The sequence below is a fragment of the Cavia porcellus genome, unplaced genomic scaffold, assembly GCF_034190915.1.
Source record: "Cavia porcellus strain 051 isolate PalLab524CR breed Dunkin Hartley unplaced genomic scaffold, mCavPor4.1 scaffold_19, whole genome shotgun sequence".
Taxonomy (NCBI): domain Eukaryota; kingdom Metazoa; phylum Chordata; class Mammalia; order Rodentia; family Caviidae; genus Cavia; species Cavia porcellus.
In genome coordinates, this window is record NW_026947502.1 from 47,061,138 (window position 1) to 47,080,434 (window position 19,297).

At 43.3% G+C, this 19,297-nt stretch overlaps 1 protein-coding gene across 6 annotated transcripts in view; it reads left to right on the forward strand.

Annotated features, from left to right (window-relative positions):
• Nucleotides 1-19,297, forward strand: part of Fam135b (family with sequence similarity 135 member B) — a 294,122-nt gene that overhangs the window by 229,931 nt on the left and 44,894 nt on the right. For all 6 annotated transcript variants that reach the window (XM_063231033.1, XM_063231029.1, XM_063231030.1 and 3 more), the window contains 2 exons: nucleotides 10,848-11,001; nucleotides 13,435-13,484. In XM_063231033.1, coding sequence (XP_063087103.1) covers nucleotides 10,848-11,001; nucleotides 13,435-13,484 — 204 coding nt within the window. The remainder of the gene's footprint in view (nucleotides 1-10,847; nucleotides 11,002-13,434; nucleotides 13,485-19,297) is intronic.

A 19,297-nucleotide genomic window follows, 5' to 3' on the forward strand; every position in this document is an offset into this window, starting at 1 on the left:
CCTGCACGAAGTGTGACGGTATTCACATACCTTGTCCTTACACATTAGAGGTCTGTGTGCAACACTGAAAAGTAAAATGCAGAGAGGTAATTGAGTCTTGAAGACAGCAGGAAAATGGGATTTTAGCTCATTTTTACTTCCTCATTCTGAGACTCATTTTATTGGGTGTAGGGAAAAGGAGGTAGCATTTATATACTGTGATTGCCAGAATGGTGGCCAGCAACATCTTCGTCTTTTATGGCCTCTCTGAAATGTCTCCCACTGGTACTTTGGATTTTTAAGGGTTGTGTCCCCACCGACACACTGAATTGGGTCCTGTATTCTTTTTCAATGTCCCTTGCACACCAATACTGATTTGCCAGGTGCTCATCCTTTGCTAGACTCTCTTCAACAACCTGGCTTTCGTTCCCTGTTTTAGATGCTCCTCACCGCACTGTTCACAGGCAAGGGCCATAGCGTTGCTATTTTGTCATGCAGACGGTAAGTGACTACAGATACAGAGAATAGAGGTAGACAGCTGCATGCCATGTAAAAGGTGCTCCCAGAACTCAGCAGAGTACTAGCAAGTAATAAATAGCTGGTGAATGTCAATCAACATTAACACCAGTCAAATGTCCTAGCCTCAATTAAGAAACATTGCAGTGCAGTGTAAATACCGTCACTTCCGTTCACTTCAGTTTGATCACTTTTATCTTAAACCTTATGCAAACATGGAGCTCCTAAATCTGTCTGGAGATATTTGCCTGCAACATGGCCATAACCATGTTACATATTTTACTTAAAAATTTTCAGGTTATTTTGGAACTATTAATTTTTGATAAATGTTTTTGTAGGAAGCCCTTGATTTCTGACACTAACCCTGAGATCTTCCTCAATTTGTCCCTGCATCTATTCAGTGAAGCTACAAGTGATACAACCCTCATAGTATTGACTTAAAAGCTCCAGGTAAACTATGATTTGTTATGCAAATACTGTTATTTCAGTTCATGTGATTACTGTAATTATTTGGATAAAAGCCAGACATAATTTGAGCTGATTTTCTATTAAATTAAATTTTCTAATACGACAAGGTGCATGAAGTGGTTTCTCCTTTGGCTTAGTTGGAGGTGGCCAGTGGGCATTATCACTAAACTCCTGTACAGAAAGGTGGTGTGCTTCTACAGAATGGGCCACATGTAAAAGCCTGTAAAGAGTAGCGTGGATAGAGACAAGGAGTACATTTACAAGATACCTCAGAACTCATGAGAGGACAGGAATTTAGGGGCTGACTCTAGACAGATCTTGGTAATAGCTGCAGGAAGTTTATAATGCTACATAATCTTTCATAATTAAAATCACAAGCATACAATTTTTTATATTGGGAATCACAGTCTTATGCTTGCACCAGGAAGCACTCAAGCCGCGGAGCTAAACAATTTAAAATCTTTAGGCACCATAGTGAAACCCTGCAACTTTGAAAGCAGAAACAGACACAGTGGTTAGAGCAACCCATGGTGAAGAAATGGAAGGGTCACTGAGACGCATGTTTGCATCTGAGTTTATGATGTGGAAGCCGCCTTTTGTGGCTGGAGTGGCAACTGCCTGACCTTTCACGCAATTAATCCTGCTTATCTGATGGCTGCTTGGTTTTACTGCTGCTGTTTTCATTATCTCTGTCTTGATGGTCTTGCCCTCAGGTGAGAAGCTGCCCATCAATGTCAGGGTTCTTGGTCTAGTGAACATCGAATAGTACTACAGGGGAGAGAGACTCAGCTTTTAAACTAAGCTGAGAGGATTTGCAGTTCGAGGCTTGTCTCTTAGTAACTGTAAGACTGAAGGCCATTTATGCAGTCTCTCAGGGCCTATTCCACTTCTGTAAATTTATATCATGATTCCAAGTTTCCCAAAAATTGATACACCGGAAACCAGTGATCAGCCAGAATCACAAAGGAAAGGCTGAATTCATGGCACCATTCCTCAAAGGCCAAACTAACAGGTTTGTGCTTTGCTTATGTGTCTTTGATCGCCTGACGGTGATTCTTGGTTAATATGCCAGACCCAGCCTCCCATGACGCGGATCCACACTGTCTGTCTAGTTTGTTTCCTGCTTTTCTGTCCTGTACTCATTTACCTTAGTGGCTCACTAATACTGCATTTCTTTATTGTACTTTATCTACGCAGTGCCTGAATTTGTGATGGCACCCGTGCTTGCTCCCTTCATCCATCCCTGCTCATGAAACTCCTCAATTTTAGTATTGTCTCTCAGGAAGACTTCCCTGTAAACTGATGTAGGCGACCTGTTCCACATTCTCCATCCTGAGCTCCTTTCTGGGGGAGTGTATGCCATGTTGCACTGTACTTTTGGTTATTCTTGCTGGAGTGTCTTCTCCTCCATACGGGGACAGTATCTGTTAATTTTTGGAGATCAAGCACTCAGCAAGGTGACGACAGCACGTGCAGAACAGTCAGGATCTCGAGGATGAATGGAATTGCACTGACCACAAGCACTTGCTGAAGAACAGAAAAAAGCCCAATCATAGTACTTATAATATGAAAAGATGGTGCTCTCAGGTCAAATAGATTGATAACAACATGGTATGTGTTCTCACAAAACACTTCATAGGTATGAGGATAATTTAAATAATGATTGTAATTCATAGTATTTCAGTATGTTTAATTATTAACTAGCAATAGGGGTTAATGGGGATGCTAAAGAAAACAATGTCACTTAAGTACATTAGTGGAAGATTTTGCATGGAATTTTCACCAATAATAATTATAGTAAAAATAATGGATTATATTTTTGTTATGTTTTCGGGGGACAACAACTATTCTCTTCTTGCTTCCCCACCTTTCTTTCTGTAGTTATCTAAACTTCCATGAAAAGGGCAATGGTGAAATCCTTTTCCAAAGTGTGTAACAAAGCTTAAACTTGATCCCTGGATTCCAGGAAATGCCCATAATTCCAAGTCCACTGAATATGGTTGTACTCTCAAAGTTCAAGCTAAAAAGTTATCCTGTAATGGTTTTTAAGTAAAATGAGCCAAAAAAAAAAAACTCCCTTGTAAACATTGTTCTTAAAATAGGCTTTTAAGCAGGGAGACAAGAAACCAATGTTCAGGAATTAGATACGAAAGGAATGACCAACAAAGGTTGTTGAATTCTGATTTTCAGCCCTATAAATTGTATTTGTCATTTTAATCCTTGTAAAATAACTGAGCCCTCAATGGTCATCATTACAGTCCATCAATTTTCAAACTTCTTTTTTAAATCAAAGGATTCCTCATTCAAAAACTCCTATATAGAGGCTGGGGATTTAGCTCAGTGGCATAAGTGCGTGCCTTGCAAGCAGGCAGTTGTGAGTTCCATCCCCAGTACTGATAAAAAGGAAAAAGATCAAAACAAAACAAAACACAAACAAACAAACAAAAAACGCCTATGTAGACCCCAGAATATGAATCTGCCTTGAGCACTAAGCTGTGTGAAGGGAAGTGCCCAAGCCCTCTGACCCTCCTGACTTTCACAGTACCGCCTTGATTTTCTGGAGTACTGACTGGAAGTGTCTGGCCTATCCCCACCTTTTTCCATCATACCCCCCTTTCTTTCATTCTCCCCAAGTTTGAGCACCCTTTGATGGAACACTTCCGAGGGTGTGGGGTCTTCTGGGTGTGAAGGACACACAGAAGTGGTGCATTCTTTCCCCAACTCAGTACAGACCATCTGAATAATAACAATTTGAATATTTTTTCTTTATCTTTGGTCAAGATGACCCTTAAATATTAAACCCTATGTTTCAACATTCAGTTGCAGGGGTGCTGGACAGTCAGGCTTCCAGCAGGGCATTCCTTCACCAGGTGTGAGCAGACTGAGGAAGAGACTATGGAGAGAAGAAGGGACAGAGTCCAGTTTATCATGGGATCTCCTCATTTGCCCAATACTGGTTAGAATGAGGGGTCCGAATTATTATGCTACTGCTATTTATTTCCATATTGATAGCACATTAGGAATGGAGAATCAGCTTTCTCACTCATAGCTTGCGTCCTACAATTTCCTCCACTAATTGTAGCTCTTCTGAGCGCAACCTTATGCCATGACCCTGCCTCCCCAACTTGCATATAAGAGCCTTTAGGGAGCCAACATCATTTTTTTAACACTCTAGAAACCTCATCCTTTTGAAGCCTCACTTCAGTAAAACACAAAGAGTCATTGCCAAATATGCAAAAAGCCTGTAATAGAAGGTAAATAGTATGCTGCCCTTGATTTCCATGAGACACAGAGTGTAGAAGAGACATAGCGAGAGGAGAAATGCAAACCTGAGTTTATCACGCCAGTAGCTGGAGCCATAGAGATGATCCCTGGTGATCACCCAACAGTCATTTGTAGGAACTGTGTACAGGAAGAAGGCAGCAGCTGTACACAATCACCCCCCAATATCTGCAGGCATTCCTTCTGGGAACCCCACTTTCCCTAGGGTTGTTCAAATTTCTTCAATAAAATGGAATGGTATCAGCATAGAAGCTACATATGTACTTCTACTTAGTTTATCTCCAGGTTATTTATAGTGTTAAACACTATGTAAATATGTTGTTAGTGGCTGTGGTACTTTATTTCCTAGGGAGTGATGACTATAAAAAAAAAAGTCTGAACTTGTTCAGTACAGACGAGATTTTTAAAAAATATTTTTGATCATTTTCCGCTTTGACCTCTACTTTACATCCCAGACTAACAGATCTTTCTCTCTTTTCCTTCTGTTTGGGTGGCTACCTTGGCATGTCTTTAATATTTTAAATTTTGGATAAATACTTATAATGGCGAGTGACATGGTTAGTCTCCACAATGCATGGGAAGAGGACACAAAAAGATTACTGATTAAGACTTCAAGGTTGTGTCTGACAGAGATACTACCAAAAGTGAAAAGATACAGTGACTTCACCAGATCACATTAAGTTATATACGAAGTTGAAGCTCACATAAGGCTGGGTTGATTCTCTTTGTCATTCATACAACTGGTTTCCTTTTTAAGCCCAGTCACTGACTGGATTGGAAGCTCACCACTTGCTTCCTGGATATGCAAATAAAAACCAACTCTTTGAACTACCTGAAGCTAATTCAAAGAAGAAGCACAGGGTCAAAGCTAAAAGTTTCTGGGCTTCTAATACCAGAAAGTATCCAAATTTTTCATCTGTTGCTTGCTTACTGTGAGATCTGCAATAAGTCATTTACCACGATGAGGTCCTATTTCCCACTCTACAAACCAGATGTGATTGTTAGCTCTATTTAATCAAGGCAGCATGAGAAGTAAATCATTTATACTTATAAAACACTTAATACCTGGCATTTAAAAGAGTTAATTAATGTTAACTATTAATATTTTGACAGTTAAAATTATTATTATTTTCTTATCAGCACAAATGTGATGATATCATTAAGCCTGCTAAATTATCAAGAGAAGAAACACACTAGATTTTGAAGTCTGAGAGCTTACATTTCTAATAAATTGTTGGAATATTAAATGGTTCATTCCATTTTTCATTCTCCCACAGTTAGACCAAAAATATACTAGTGTTTGTTACCAAAGGATGTCTTGAATTTATGGTTGTGTTTATGTTTAAAAACTGTCAGTTTGTCAGATACCAAGTAAAAATCAAATTGCACACATATTTCATATAGTGTAGAAACAAGTATATTTGCAAAGATATAAATGTCTATAGCTTGATTTGAGGGTAATTAAGAAATCCTAATCCAAATCTCAAAAGTATATGAAAATCCCACAATTCTAAAGCAAGAAAAGGTAAGGATGAGTTGAATGTTAACAAGTTCTAGCTGGCTTGAATGAGGTATTATAGATGCAAACCTGAGTTTATCACGCCAGTAGCTGGAGCCATAGAGGTGATCCCTGGTGATCACCCAACAGTCATTTGTAAGAACTGTGTACAGGAAGAAGAATATTTTAAAGAATATTTTAAATTTATTAGGTGGCAAAGAACTGATGGAAGGAATGCCAAGCATGTGTTTACCAAGCCTGCATGGTTCTGAGCTGCAGGTCCTTGTAGAGGAGGCGAGTTTTCCCTAAACTCAATGTTCAGTATCACTGTGTGCTGAGAATGTTGAATTCCAAGACAAACATCATTAGGTCAGCCCTGAAGGTACACAGGAAGCCTGGAGACAGAGACACAGGTATAACTGGTCTCGTGAGTCATTCAGGGACATCATAGAGCAACTACAATTTGGAAGAGCTCACTAAGAAGGTGATACCTGACCTGAGTCTCAGGGGTAACTAGGAGTTAGATCCAAAGATCTGGCCAAAAGACATACAAGCAGCAGCGAGACAGAACAACACAGGAGAAAAGCATCTGTAGTCCTGTGCAGAAACAAAAGCAGCATTGAATATGGAGGTATGGACAGAGCTTAAGATGCAAAGGGATTAAATACCAACCAGAGAATTTGGATGTTGCCTCATTAATAGTGGGTGTTGATGGAGGGTTATTTTGGATAGCTGGGAATTCCAGAAGAAGGTGCAACCAGAACTAGAGACCCACTGGGAAGATATTTTTCATAACTCAAATAAGCAGTCTAGACAAGTCAAACTAGGACAGAAAGGTGAAAGTTTCAGAGGTAACATCTTCATTGTTGAGATGAAAGTGAAGTGTGATTCCAGGAGAATTCCATGGATTTCATGGGTGATGGGCAAAGTGGAGTCCATTAAGGAAGATCAGAGGGAAGAGAAAGGTAGGGTAAGGGGGTCACACAGTAAGCTTCTTCACAATGCCCTGATGAGAACAAGGCTACCTTTCCAATCAGAAGGGCAGAACCCAAACATCTGGAGCCCAGAGCAGTAATTAGATTTACCCCTGCAGGCTTGAGAAGAATGTACACAAAGGTAAGAGTCCATAGCAGCCTTAGCCATGTTTGATTCTCAAATGTTTTTGGCAGGTATTAATAAGTTTTGCAATAAAAAGCAAAACTTCATAAACAGTAATTAATTAATACTTAATGATATACAGGGTACTCTTCTAAGCACTTTCATGCTATGGTTATACTGACTTTCTGTGCCAAGACTTTCTATGTTAAGGTACTAACTCAGTCACACCCTTCCATGAACTAGGCACAGACCTGCATGACTCTAGGTTCTCTGTTCAAACTGAAGTACATCCCTACAGAGCTCCCTATGAATGGAGACTGAGTTAAAATATATGCCTCAGTCCTTAAGTGGGTAATTGCTGATGCTTAACTGCACAGATCAGACTTGTTCAGACCACCGGTGAAGTGTGCTTTGTATCACGAGGCCCTTCCTATGTGCACTGACTTTTCACTGGCACATGGCATCAGTCATTATTTCACCCTAGTGGGCTCACTTATTCCTTTGGAAGTACTAATATTGTGAATGCCCCCTCGTTACAGATGATGTCCCTACAGTGCAGGGAGAGGAGGAAGCCCAACCACAGTGACACTGATAGAAGTAGCAAAGCTGGAACTTAAACTGGAGTTTGTCCCAAAACTAGGATTGTTTACCTTGTAGCTCATGGGCCAGACTCTATATTTCACTCCAGTGCTACCAGAATAATTCTATTGGTGCTGGACTTAATTCAGCTCCAGAAATGGGAAGGACTCTCTCATTGTGTACCTAATGTGGAAGGGGCCCTGGCCAGGAGCCGTGGCCAGGAACCCTGCCTAGTACAACTGATGAGCTGCTGAAGGTGTGTCTGACCTGCCTGCATCCTGTTCTTCCTAGGTAGGGTTTGTGTCCCAGGCACTGTAAAGTGGATTGCTAGAATGTTCCTGCTTTGTGCTACAAAGATTTTGCGAGGTCCATCAAGCTGCTTCCTGCAATTCTAATGGAAGTTCATTGCCTTTTCTGTTCTGTCAGGGACTCTGCAGGCCTGCAGGGCTGTTAATGGGATTTTTCTGCAGCATATTACTCCCTTTCAAAAAGTCATGTTGTTGTTGAGTAATTTATAGGAAATGAAGGTTTTTCTTTTTAAAAAAATAATCATCTTCAGTCATGTCATTTTCAAGATTTCTCTTTGAATTAGTGTGTAGACTTTTTAATATTTCAGTAATCAAATTGCATCAGTCTTATGAAGTTTTCCTAGAGACTTTTTTTACGTCTCTTCTGAAAAATCTATATAATAGTCAGGCCCAGCTTTAAAAGTCAGACTTAATAAAAGACTTCACAGGTTCCTTGCCCTCCTCTCTGGGTTCTTAATCACTTTCAAAACAAAGCCATGGTGACAAGAAAATGGGAGCTGTGAGCAGAGAGCAGGAGAGGAGACAGCATTCTCAGGGCTGCACGGGGCGGACACAGTGAAGCCTGGAGACTGCTGTGTTCGATGCCTTTATAATTCCCGCTCTGCTTTCATTTCTGCTCAGTCATGGCTAATGGAGATGCTTCAGGGCTTCGATTAATGCCTCTGTCAAAGCCAGCAGACCTTTGTTAAGCATCTGTTCTCTGCCAGGCACAGTTGTCAGAAGGTCTCATGGCCTACTGAGTGAGGGTACCTGGCTTCAGCGCCTGGATTTCTAGACTTATTTCTCCTGCTGGCAAGCCAAGTGTACTTATCCAAGTCATTCTGTGCTGGGGTAATGATATTTTGATCCATGAAGTAGAATCTGAAGTTACTTTGACTGACTCTCTATTCTGCTCAGAAAGAGCTCCAAGGCATGTTACATGATAAAAGCCAGAGCAGGGAAATGTCCAGAACTTGCTCGCTTTTCAGAATATACTTACATATATTAAATTAACATGCCTGTACATATTCACAAGCCCATATCTATATGGATGTATCTATAAGAAATTATTGATTCAGAGCAATGAGGCACTTTATATTGTTCACGTCGGTAATACTGGGATGTTTGTCTTTCCAAAGTTGCATTCCATTTTAACACACAAAATTGGAGTAGCTGCTCTTTCTTGTGCTAGTTGAAGGTCAAATGAGATGCGGGATAATGGAACCATCTAGGCGATTCATGAGCAATGGTTTCCTTTTGGCTCCACAGGCCCGGGGAGTTGGATATACTCCCTGCTGTGCAAAAGTTCTGTTGGTTTTTCTGCAACTGATTGTGTTTGATGTTAATATATAACAGGAAGGGTGAAAAACAGGAATATATGGATTACTCTGAAGGCCAGGTGTACACAGGCTTCTAATGGGCTGGATTTTCTGGTTATGAAAGAGGCAAGTCTTTGCATTCCAGCCCCTGTCAAATGTCTCTCCATTTCAAATCAGAAGGGATCTGGCAACTTCATAATTCAGGACCCATTTCAGAGCTGAGAAGGTGAGGCCTCGGGAGTGAAGGTTATTACAGAGGGTCTCTCCAGTGGACTTGGTTGTGCTGCCCAGCACTGCAGACAAACTTTCCTCATGTTACTGGAGATATTGGGACCACAAAACTGAGTCCATGCATTGCTTTGTGTACAGCAGTGCTCATCCAAGGTCATAATTCTTCTTAGGATCTGGTCCTTGTCCTGCAGCTGAACATCTTTGTGATTATGACCTCCTTTTCAGTCATCAGTGAGGCCCCTGTGATGCCTGTATTACAGGGCATACCACCCTTCCCTCTGTTCCTTCCCTCCTGACAGGCAGTGCTGCTGAGTGTACAACTACCTTTTGGGTATTTTCTTAGAGAGATTGTCCATGATGGTCTCAGAGCTAGGTGAACACAGACCTGCACCTTCCACCCAAGTCTCCTCACCTTACAGCCCTCTTGACCCAAACTTCAAGATGCAGTGGCAGGAGTGAGTGTCGTTATACCCGCCATTGTCGGCCCACATAACACCTCTGGATGAAGTAGGGATGGTTGTTAACTTCCATTCGATCTGTTCAGCCCTCTCAGGTGGCACCAAGGAGAGGAAAGTCCAGGGGGAGCAGGACGCATACCAGAGGAGATTCCATCAATTCTGCACTGGACTTTCTTCCAGCAGGAGAGGAAAGGGACACAGGAAGTGATGAGACATTGCTTCCTCCCCTCCCGGCTGTGTGGGCAGGAGATACACAAGCAAATACTAATGCCACTGAATTGTCCTGCATACTCAGGCTACCCTCTCACTTCTCACTGTCCAAGCCTCTCTCCCTGGCCTTCCTTTCCTCTACTTTCAGGATAAGTGTCTCTAAAATGACCCAGAATATCTTCTTGGGTTAGCAAGAAAGGCAAAATCAATATTTTTTCATTCTCCTTATAGATGTAAGATCCTTGCAGGTTTAAGCATTTTTTTCTTAGATAAACAAACCATGTTGTAATTCTCTCTTTCTGCAGCAACTAACAAAACAGAATGCAAGGAGCCCTCTTGCTTTACATGCTTGCATTTAGGGCTCCTGTGAGGCACTCCTCCAACACCCATGCAGCTCACTACTGCACAGGGCATGGTTTCTCCTTTTCAGCACTATCTACCACCCACTCACCTGCTCCAAGGGCCTTCATGAATTCTGTATCTACTGATGAACAGGAGCCCACCTCCTTTGTCTGCGCTTCTTGTCACATATTCTGCAGTAGTTGGAAAAGGAGCTTGTGATTAGGAGTGACACAGTTATGAACCTCCAAGGTCAGGGTACCATCAGCCTCATCTTCACCCTCATACTTTGCTGTTAGCATTATTATCATTATCATTATCATTATTTTAATTTGAACTTGATTTTTAAAAAAAGGCTTGGAAGATTTTATTCTTTCCCCACATGAGAGGATAAAGAAGAGACTTACCTCAGACCTCTCTCTTGATGGAGTGTTTGACTCTTCTCTGCTTTCTAAGGAACACTTACTTTCTTGAGCCTCCAGGTATCTTGCGGATATTGACACAAGCACATGGAGTGCAGAATCCCTGGGCAGCCTGGCCCAGCATCATAGTCCTCAGCTTCATTTCTGTCTCATCCCCACAGGGAAGCTTCTACGTCCCTTCAGAGAACTGCGTGCAGCAGGCACACAAATGGCACCGTGACCTTTGTCTCTTGCTCCTCCAAGCCTACCAGGGACTTCGCCTCTACTTCCTGGTCATCATGAGGGATATCCCGGAGCTGCCCCACATGGACCTGGGTAAGAGAAGTAGAGAGGTGCCCACCCAGCAACCAACATTTCCCTTTTAAAGTGAGAAGAGAGAAACATTGGCATGCTTGGCAAATGCCATCATGAAGACACTGCTGTTCAGGCAGTGATCTACTTCATTCCAGTGGGAGAAAATCTTGGAAGTCCACATATAGGCAAGAAATGTACAAGTGCTCCAGGTACATTCCTCCACACATCCATTCACCAACTGCATGTTCACTGAATAGCTACTACACATTAAAATGCTTTTTACAGGAAAGTACTCAGGTTATATTAATTTCTTATGCTGTAATCTCAGGTTTGCAATTTATGAGTGTAAAACAATCCTGATAAAGAGCTAATAAATCTACAGCTAAGAACTGTATACACACTTACATTATGAGATATGATTGGGGAATATGGTGAATGTTTAATTGTTAAAAAATAAGTACAGTAAAAGACTCATTGCCATTGATCCCCTTGAAAAACATCTCCCCATAACTTCAAACACAGTGATCCCATCAGATGTGCGACTTCCTGAAGCAGTTCCGGAAGTCTCTTTTCATGAGTGTCTGTATTGTCCTTCCATGACTTCTTGGGTATCCTGAATTCATTCCAAATATTTATCATTCGTGGTCATTGTGGCTTTGGGGAGGAGCCAGGTGTTACACAGTGCCAGCTGGGGGAATATGAGGAAGAGGATGTGCTGTGTTGTTTCTATAATCTTGCCTTTCTGTTGGATGGCATTCAGCAGCAGACTTTACTGTACTTTTTCATCACACTTCACATCCATACATAAAATATGAGTGATTATGGAAACTTCTTACTATCTATCATATTTGGTCATCTGAGAACAAATTGATTCATGCACACGGATCTGCCAAAGGTTAGATTTTACAGATGATTAGCCTATACCCCTCTTGATTGACAAATGATCCATGTAAAGCACAGAAGTGTAGAATAACTGCCAAAGTTCACACAGAGATATGTGACAGAAACATGACAGAGATTCTCCACTGAACCCCTGTGGCAGGTCCTCTGTCACACCACCTTCAGTCACAATAGGTGATGTGTCGTGTTTCTGCTTAAAGTTTTCTAGACCAGAGCCTGGGTTAATTCAGAGTGAAATCCTATTTCAGTGTCAGAATGCTGCTGGATACCCTGAAATCCTTATCTACATCCCTACATAGCACCTTCTGAGTAACCATGGCTTTGGAAGTGCTCATAACCTGTCGATTATTGCAATGAACATACGTAACACTGATGGGTTTGTATGACGTGCTGCCCTGCCAGGATTGGCTTCTGAGAGCAAGGTCACCTCAGCTTCTCTATACACATTCCCTGGCATGTGAAGGAAAATAATGGTGCCACTTTGCAGTGTTTCCATTAAATTCTGAAACCTCCTGGCATTTAGTTTCATCAGTCCTAGACCCAAGCCTGTTTGCAGCACTGCTCTCTGAGTTAGACAGCCGTTGGCTTGATTTTAGCTATGAGTGTTATGTATGTGGTAGATACACACAAATTAGAGCAAGCTGCCTAGCTTGGAGGGAAGGGCTGTTGCCTAACAGCAGTTTGCTTCCTATGCAATACTTTCTTTTTGCCCCTGAGAGCCAAGTTTCTTCTTTCACTCTTTATATTTCAATCATATTTTACTGAGAACTTACTCTCTGCCAGGCATTGTGTGAGACACTGAGGACACAGCTGTGGTACACATGACATTCTACTATGCCTCATAGGGTTCACAGGCCAGCGGCCAGCAGCGGGTGGAGCGTGTGCTCAGTGTCCTCTGCTTGATGCTGTGGTGAGGAGGGACTGCTCACATTCATCTGGCTTCACTTAAAACTCACACCACAGCCATGTGCAGATTACTCACTACAGTGTCACGGAGCTATGGGAGAGTTGAAACATAGCCACAGCTGTGACCATCAAATCACAATCACTAGAAACCTCCAATCACTGCTGTAAGATGGCATAGCACAGACCCCACTGTTGGTGGCGTGAAGGTTATGATGTTTCTTTAGACCTGGAGTTGACAATAAGCTTCTGCATTTCTCTGACCCAAGACACAGATACACATCCATCCCCCATCTCCATTGCACAAGGGTGTGTGTATGTGTGCATGCGTGCATGTGTGTGTGTGCCTAAAGGAGCACAAATCAGTCTGAAATCAATTTGGACCACATGGCATGCTGCACAAATTGGGAGGATCTACTTTCTCTCATCAGTGCATTTGTGAGACGATGCTGGCTAGTAACCCAAGCTCAGTCTGTGGTTTCAGGTTTGTTCTCTTGATGAGCTAGCACCTCTGTAAGGGGAGTGTTCAGGCATTATGTCTGTCTCTGTGACTTCAATGCTAACATGAAATTTAGGCGTTTTCTTTTAATTTGTAGCTGTGGCATTTTTCTGCAGATTCATTTTAATGGTTTGCTATTTTCTTCTTCATAGAGGCTCTTGCTGTTGAAGAAACACTCTCTCAGCTGTGCTCCGAGCTGCAGGTAAGTAGAGAATGGATTTAGGTGTGAGGAAGGGAAGCAGTCTTGGCACAAGACTGGCCCTCTTCTGCCCATCGCACCCATCACAGAGGCTACAAGTTCCACAGAAGAGAGTGATTTGCAAAATATTTATTGTGTGTGGACAAGCCTTAAACAGCCTTCCCCAGGAGAGGGTGTAGGAATCTCCAAGGGCAAAAAATACAGGGTGCTCTGAGGCATGGGGAAAGAGAAAAGAGAAGGAAAGAGAAAAAGTAGCTGACTAGTACATACAAAATTCAATGTTCTGTTTCTTCCTAGAACTTATGTTCAGAAAAGCTGTATTATAATGACCAGATGGTAAAGCTTTGGCCCTCTGACCTCAGGAGGCCACCCACTGGCACTTGCAGTGGCCTGAGTGAGGTGATCAATGGCTTTGACCTCTTCAAGCTAGACAAGGCTTCCTTCACATCTCTAGAAACCAACGTAAATAACTTAACAAGGAGCCTAGGCCGGTAGGGAGCTAACAGGGGTCTATGATTCCTGTTCAGCTGGGTAGTTTCTAAAATCAGTGACAGAAATGCAGAACTAAGAGCACAGGAAGTCAGGCAATTTATTCAGGTTCACTCTGGGTTGCTAAGAAAGAGTATGTTCTGTTCTTTAAACTTCTACTGCGGAAGGCGAATAATTCCAGCAATTTATAAGGGGAAAAATTGTCAGTTTCATTATGGGGACTGGGTTATGGTGTTTGTATGTATGAGGAATATGTCATCAGTGCATGGGACAGATGCATATGCTTGTCACTTACAATCTCAAGGGCACCTTTGTATCTCCAAGCTGTGGAAGGTCTGAGTAAAGAAGTGTTTTTCTTATACACATTAACATGGGAAGGAAGTCAGGTTGTTTACTTAGCATGAGAGACAGCAAACCGATGCTGGAGGCAGGACTCAGGCTGTCTCGCTGTGACTCTGGACAAATTGCTAAACCTTTACGAACCTTGATTTACTTGCCTTGAAGGTGGGGATGAAGCTGTCTCATTTTACCCACGTGTTTCTTGCTTAGCCATGAGACTGACACACACTGGCTGGTTCCTGGCTGCCGTTCTCTGTGCGTGTCCTCAGCTACTCAAGGAAACAATTCTATGAGACCAGCCTGCTTAGTGGATGGCTAATCAGGACTTGAGTCACAGAGGTTGAGCCATTTGAACAGAGTGATGACCTCATAGGTAGAAGAGTCCAGCCAGTGCCCCTCTGCTGCTGAACCTCTCACTCTCCGACATCAGACTACATGGCAGGGAACAGAGGTGACATCTGTGAAATCTCACATGAGGTCTGGACCAGGTCAGAAAATAGGGTGCATATGAACCATGGTGTTTGTTATAATTGTCACTGGGCTCTGGCTGACCTTTCCTTCTTCATAAAGCAGGCCCTGGTGTTTTACATGCAGACTTGAAGGAGTAACGAGCCTCAGCATTCTGCATGGGGCAGTGGATTCACCGTGGAGGCAGGAGAGTGAAGGTACAAGCAGAGACCAGGGGACGGGAGCCAGGATCTGGGCAAAGGAGGTCTGGGGTCTTGAGGTCTGCTGACTTGCATGGTGGCTCTAACACACAGGCATGAAGCATCAAGCTTACCTGCTGGACGACTGACATGATTCCCATTCCTTTTCTCTTCCCCAGAGACTGGGAAAGAAAATTCCAACTTTGTGATGGTGCATTAGCTTTTTCTGGCAATCTGCTTCCACCCCAGAACTGGCTATGGACCTATAAAATTCATTTCATTATCATGAACCCCATAGGTTTGGAAGGACATACGACTAATAAAACATGCTCATATTATTCTGGAAGTTACAAGGGTCTTAGAAGCTCTGTGGAAGGAACTGGAAACTAAAACATACCTGGTGTGCTCAAAATATACAGTGATTATTTATTTTTTTAAATGACACATTGATACAGCTCAAAATACGCCGCCTTGCTTTGAACACACTTATCCTATCTTTCTTGCCTCTTTCCAAAACAGTTCTGGAAGACCACTTTCACTAGTGTCTCTGTGAGGCATGATTAAAAAAAAAAATACAGTGAATGCTGCTGCCAAGGGCCACCCAATGAAAAGCAGGTTTAGAGCCATTATGGGGTGAAATCGTTCACCTTATTCACAGATATGGCATCTTGCTACTTCTTGCCCTTTCCCAGAGTCAATGTGAATATTAAAGGTAACATTTTGAGTCAGTTTAAGATGACAAAGCTATCATAACAGTGCATCTAAAGATACCCATGAAAGAGACCTTCCAGAACTCATGGTATCTCTCAGTACTACAAAGGGAATGTGTCTGAGGCAGTAAATGCTGAGTGGGGTTAAGGCAGCCTGACCAGTGGGGAGAGCAGTGTCCCTGCTTGATGTGTCCATTGCTTGCTGCTGGTATAGGGCTCCCTGGACACCATCTTCATGGCAGGTCTGGAAGTGGGAGCAGGGAAGTCCTCGCTTATCCCCGTTTACTTTAGGATGGAAAGCATAGCTTCCTTCAAGCAAGCAGTGATCCCCAGGGGAGGCTTCCTCCTTTCTGCTGCTGCTTTGTCACACGTTTTTCCTGCAGGAGTTCAAGTGGGACACTGGGAGGAGACGACATGGCCACCCCAAGCATTTATCACACACACCTTGTGGGACTTTCTAGTCACCTTCCTCCATTCACATTATGCCCCAAACTACAGTGATGTTGCCCCTTAGAACAGAGGGAATGTTGTTACCTTGGGCTTTATTTGTTAATTCCATTTTGTTACAAAATACTTTTTGGCAACTGCTGCAGGGAGGTGGCTGTGTGTGTGATTAGGGTGATGAGGTGAATGGGATGAGCATCAGTCTACTCCTTGCTTTGCTACAGGACTGGCTTATCTGACTGGGTGGAAGAAATAATGCATCCAACCCAATAGCTTCCAAAGCAAGCCTGCAGCCTCCAGAGGTGTTTGGAGGCAGAACATCGCCACCTTGTGGCCTAAATACTAGAGCGCATATTTACGTCAGGCACTCGCTTTTGGCAGAGGGTGTGAGGCTATAAGCTGTATCAGGTGATTTGAGTGGGTTTGAGATGCTGGAACTATACAGCCAGAGAGAATTTCTCAGGAAACCTCACCCTCTGTAAGTCTGATAAACATTTACTATGCATCTGCTATGTGCTGGCCCCTCACATGGAAGAGATCAGTCAGGACTCACAACCTAGTGAGGAACAGACTTGTTCCTAAATAATGCAGAATTTGCACTGTGGTCCATGCTGGAACCGGGGAAGTGAGGATGCTGTCTGTGAAGCTGCAGTGAAGGAACAGGTGGACACAAGCCAGGCACAGGAGCAGGGCCTCCTGGACAGAGGGACAGCGCCGTGAGCCCAGGTCAGGCAGACTGGAGTGTTGTTGGGCGCCTGGAGCCAGGTCGGCTGCAGCACCCAGTGCATGAAACCCTGAGGTGGGGGGCAGGCTATGAAAGTGGGGTGCAGGGCTGGGGATTTAGCTCAGTGGCATAAGCACCTGCCTTGCAAGCAGGCGGTCGTGAATTCAATCCCCGATACCAATAAAAATGAAAAAACCAAAATGAAAAAGACCAAAAAAGAAAAAAAAAAAAAAAAGAAAGTGGGGTGCAGCAGCTGCCCAGGCTCTTTGATTAGGGGAAGGCTGTGCTCTCTGAAGAGGGTATGCATGCTTTCATAAATCCCTACCTGCGTGGGGCAGCCTTCCTCAGCCTCAGATACTAGCTGAGTAGCTACTGGAAAGCAATGTCTTGCTTGTTTTGTTGTTTTTAAATACAATAATTTGCAATTTTCTTTAGTTAAATTATTGTTTTGGTTTGCACCTCATAAACTTCTGGGAGACACCAAGTCTACTTGCCAGAGCTGCACCCTCCTAGCAGGCAATTCTAAAAGTAAGTGCCCTTAGCAAGCGTAAGTGATTCTGAGCAGCCTGTTGTAGAGTTTAGGGGAAGTCTTTTTATTTGCTTTTGTTTCTTTTGTTTGCCTCTTTGTTTTGGCCTGTCCTTTGCCAGACAGTCTTAGAAACCATTGTTTCTTTCAAGCCCAGAAATATCCTTACCAGTAGTGGTCCACTAAAACACTAGGCCCCTTGAGGCCAATGACTGCTCAAGTACCCGCTATGGAAGATTTCGCCTGAAATTTCTAGGGGGCAAAGGACAAAACGGAGTCTCTAAATCTCCATCCATTGTCCATAAGCTGTTGAAAAAGGCAAGCAGTGTGCACCGCGCCCTTGCTATGTGCTGCTCCCTAGATGAGTAGGTGGCATGCATTCTCCACTAGTCACCTTTTGCTAGAGTTAGTGACACAGGTTGTGATGGCTTCAGCCCCTAAGCAGGGGGCATTGATTCTATAGTGAGTGGCTGTCCATGGTGGTATGGTTAGCTCCTATGCCCTTGTGCAGCCAGGCTTCTGGAGGGCTCTTCAGAGCTTATTTAATTAAAGCCTGCCCTGCTATTGGTTTGAATGACACCCTTTCCTCCTTGCAATTCTATGATTTCCCAAACCTTAATGTGCATAGGAATTATGTATGTGTGGGGGGTGTCTGTTAAAATGTGAACTCTCCTTCATTGGTCTGAGTGGGGCAGGAGATCCTCTAACAAGTCACAGGAAATTCTTCTTTCAACTCCAAAAGCCAGGAAAGGGATTGCGTTTCCAGTCTACATATCCTAGGACATCCACATATCCTAGCTGCTCCCCTGTCTCCCTCTGCCATTTCACGAGGCCAAGCGTGAGAGCTGACTCGGCACAGCAAGTCTCCCCATCCACAGTGTGATGTTCCAAGCCACTCAGCAGGGCCTCTCTGTCACCACAAGGTGTGACAGGGACCTTCTGGGCCTTCTGTTTTGCGTCACACAGCCTCCAACCCACACAAAATACACAGTAGTAGGGCTAGGGATGTGATGCAGTGGTGAAGGCCTTGTCTAGTGGGTGCTAAGTCCTAGATTTACTTCTGCGGGCTGCTAAGAAAAATATAAAAGCATGTACTGTAAGCCTGACCCCCCTCCCTGACACACACACAGAGTCACTGCACTCACTGTCCAGGTTTAAAACTCTTACTGGTGATTAGTCACCCATAGGTGAAGAGTCAGATTGCTTGGCATGAAAGTCAAAACCATAAGCATGGGTTCACCTCTTATCTATGCCTCAGGTACCCCAGCCCTGTGTTTCACCTCCTTCTCTTCAGGGGCAAAAATGTGCTTCTTACTCCAGTGTCCTCCAGCAAGCCCAGAATCACTTATGCTTGCTAAGGGCACTTACTTTTAGAATTTCCTGCTAGGAGGGTACAGCTCTGGCAAGTAGACTTGGTGTCTCCCAGAAGTTTATGAGGTGCAAACCAGAACCAAATAACACTACCAACTGTTTGAATTGATAGAAGGATTCACTTACCATAACACTCCCAGACACAGCACCTCAAAATTCTCAGTTGTCAGTATTGCTATTGTGATTCCTGTGTACCCTGTTGAGGATTCAGGAAAGACTGTTTGTATGGATGGGGCAGACTGTTTGTATGGGTGGAGCTCATCTCTGTTGGGACTCTGCTGACTTACCTTGTTTTATTGCTGACTTAGTCTGCCTCAGCCTACGAGGCCCAAGCCAACTCTGAGATCATGAATTTGGGAGCTCCCACAGCCTTGCGTGTCTCATGGTGCTACATTCTATTCCCACCTCGCCTCAGTGAAGTATGATTTGTGTCATTTTTCTTCCCTCTACTTAGTCATGAAGCCACTAAGTCCTATTTTTATTGTGGTGGTTACCAAAATAACCTAGGTGCCTGATAGGTACTTTCTGAAGCAAATATGCAAAATGAGTCTCCAGTTAATGGCAGG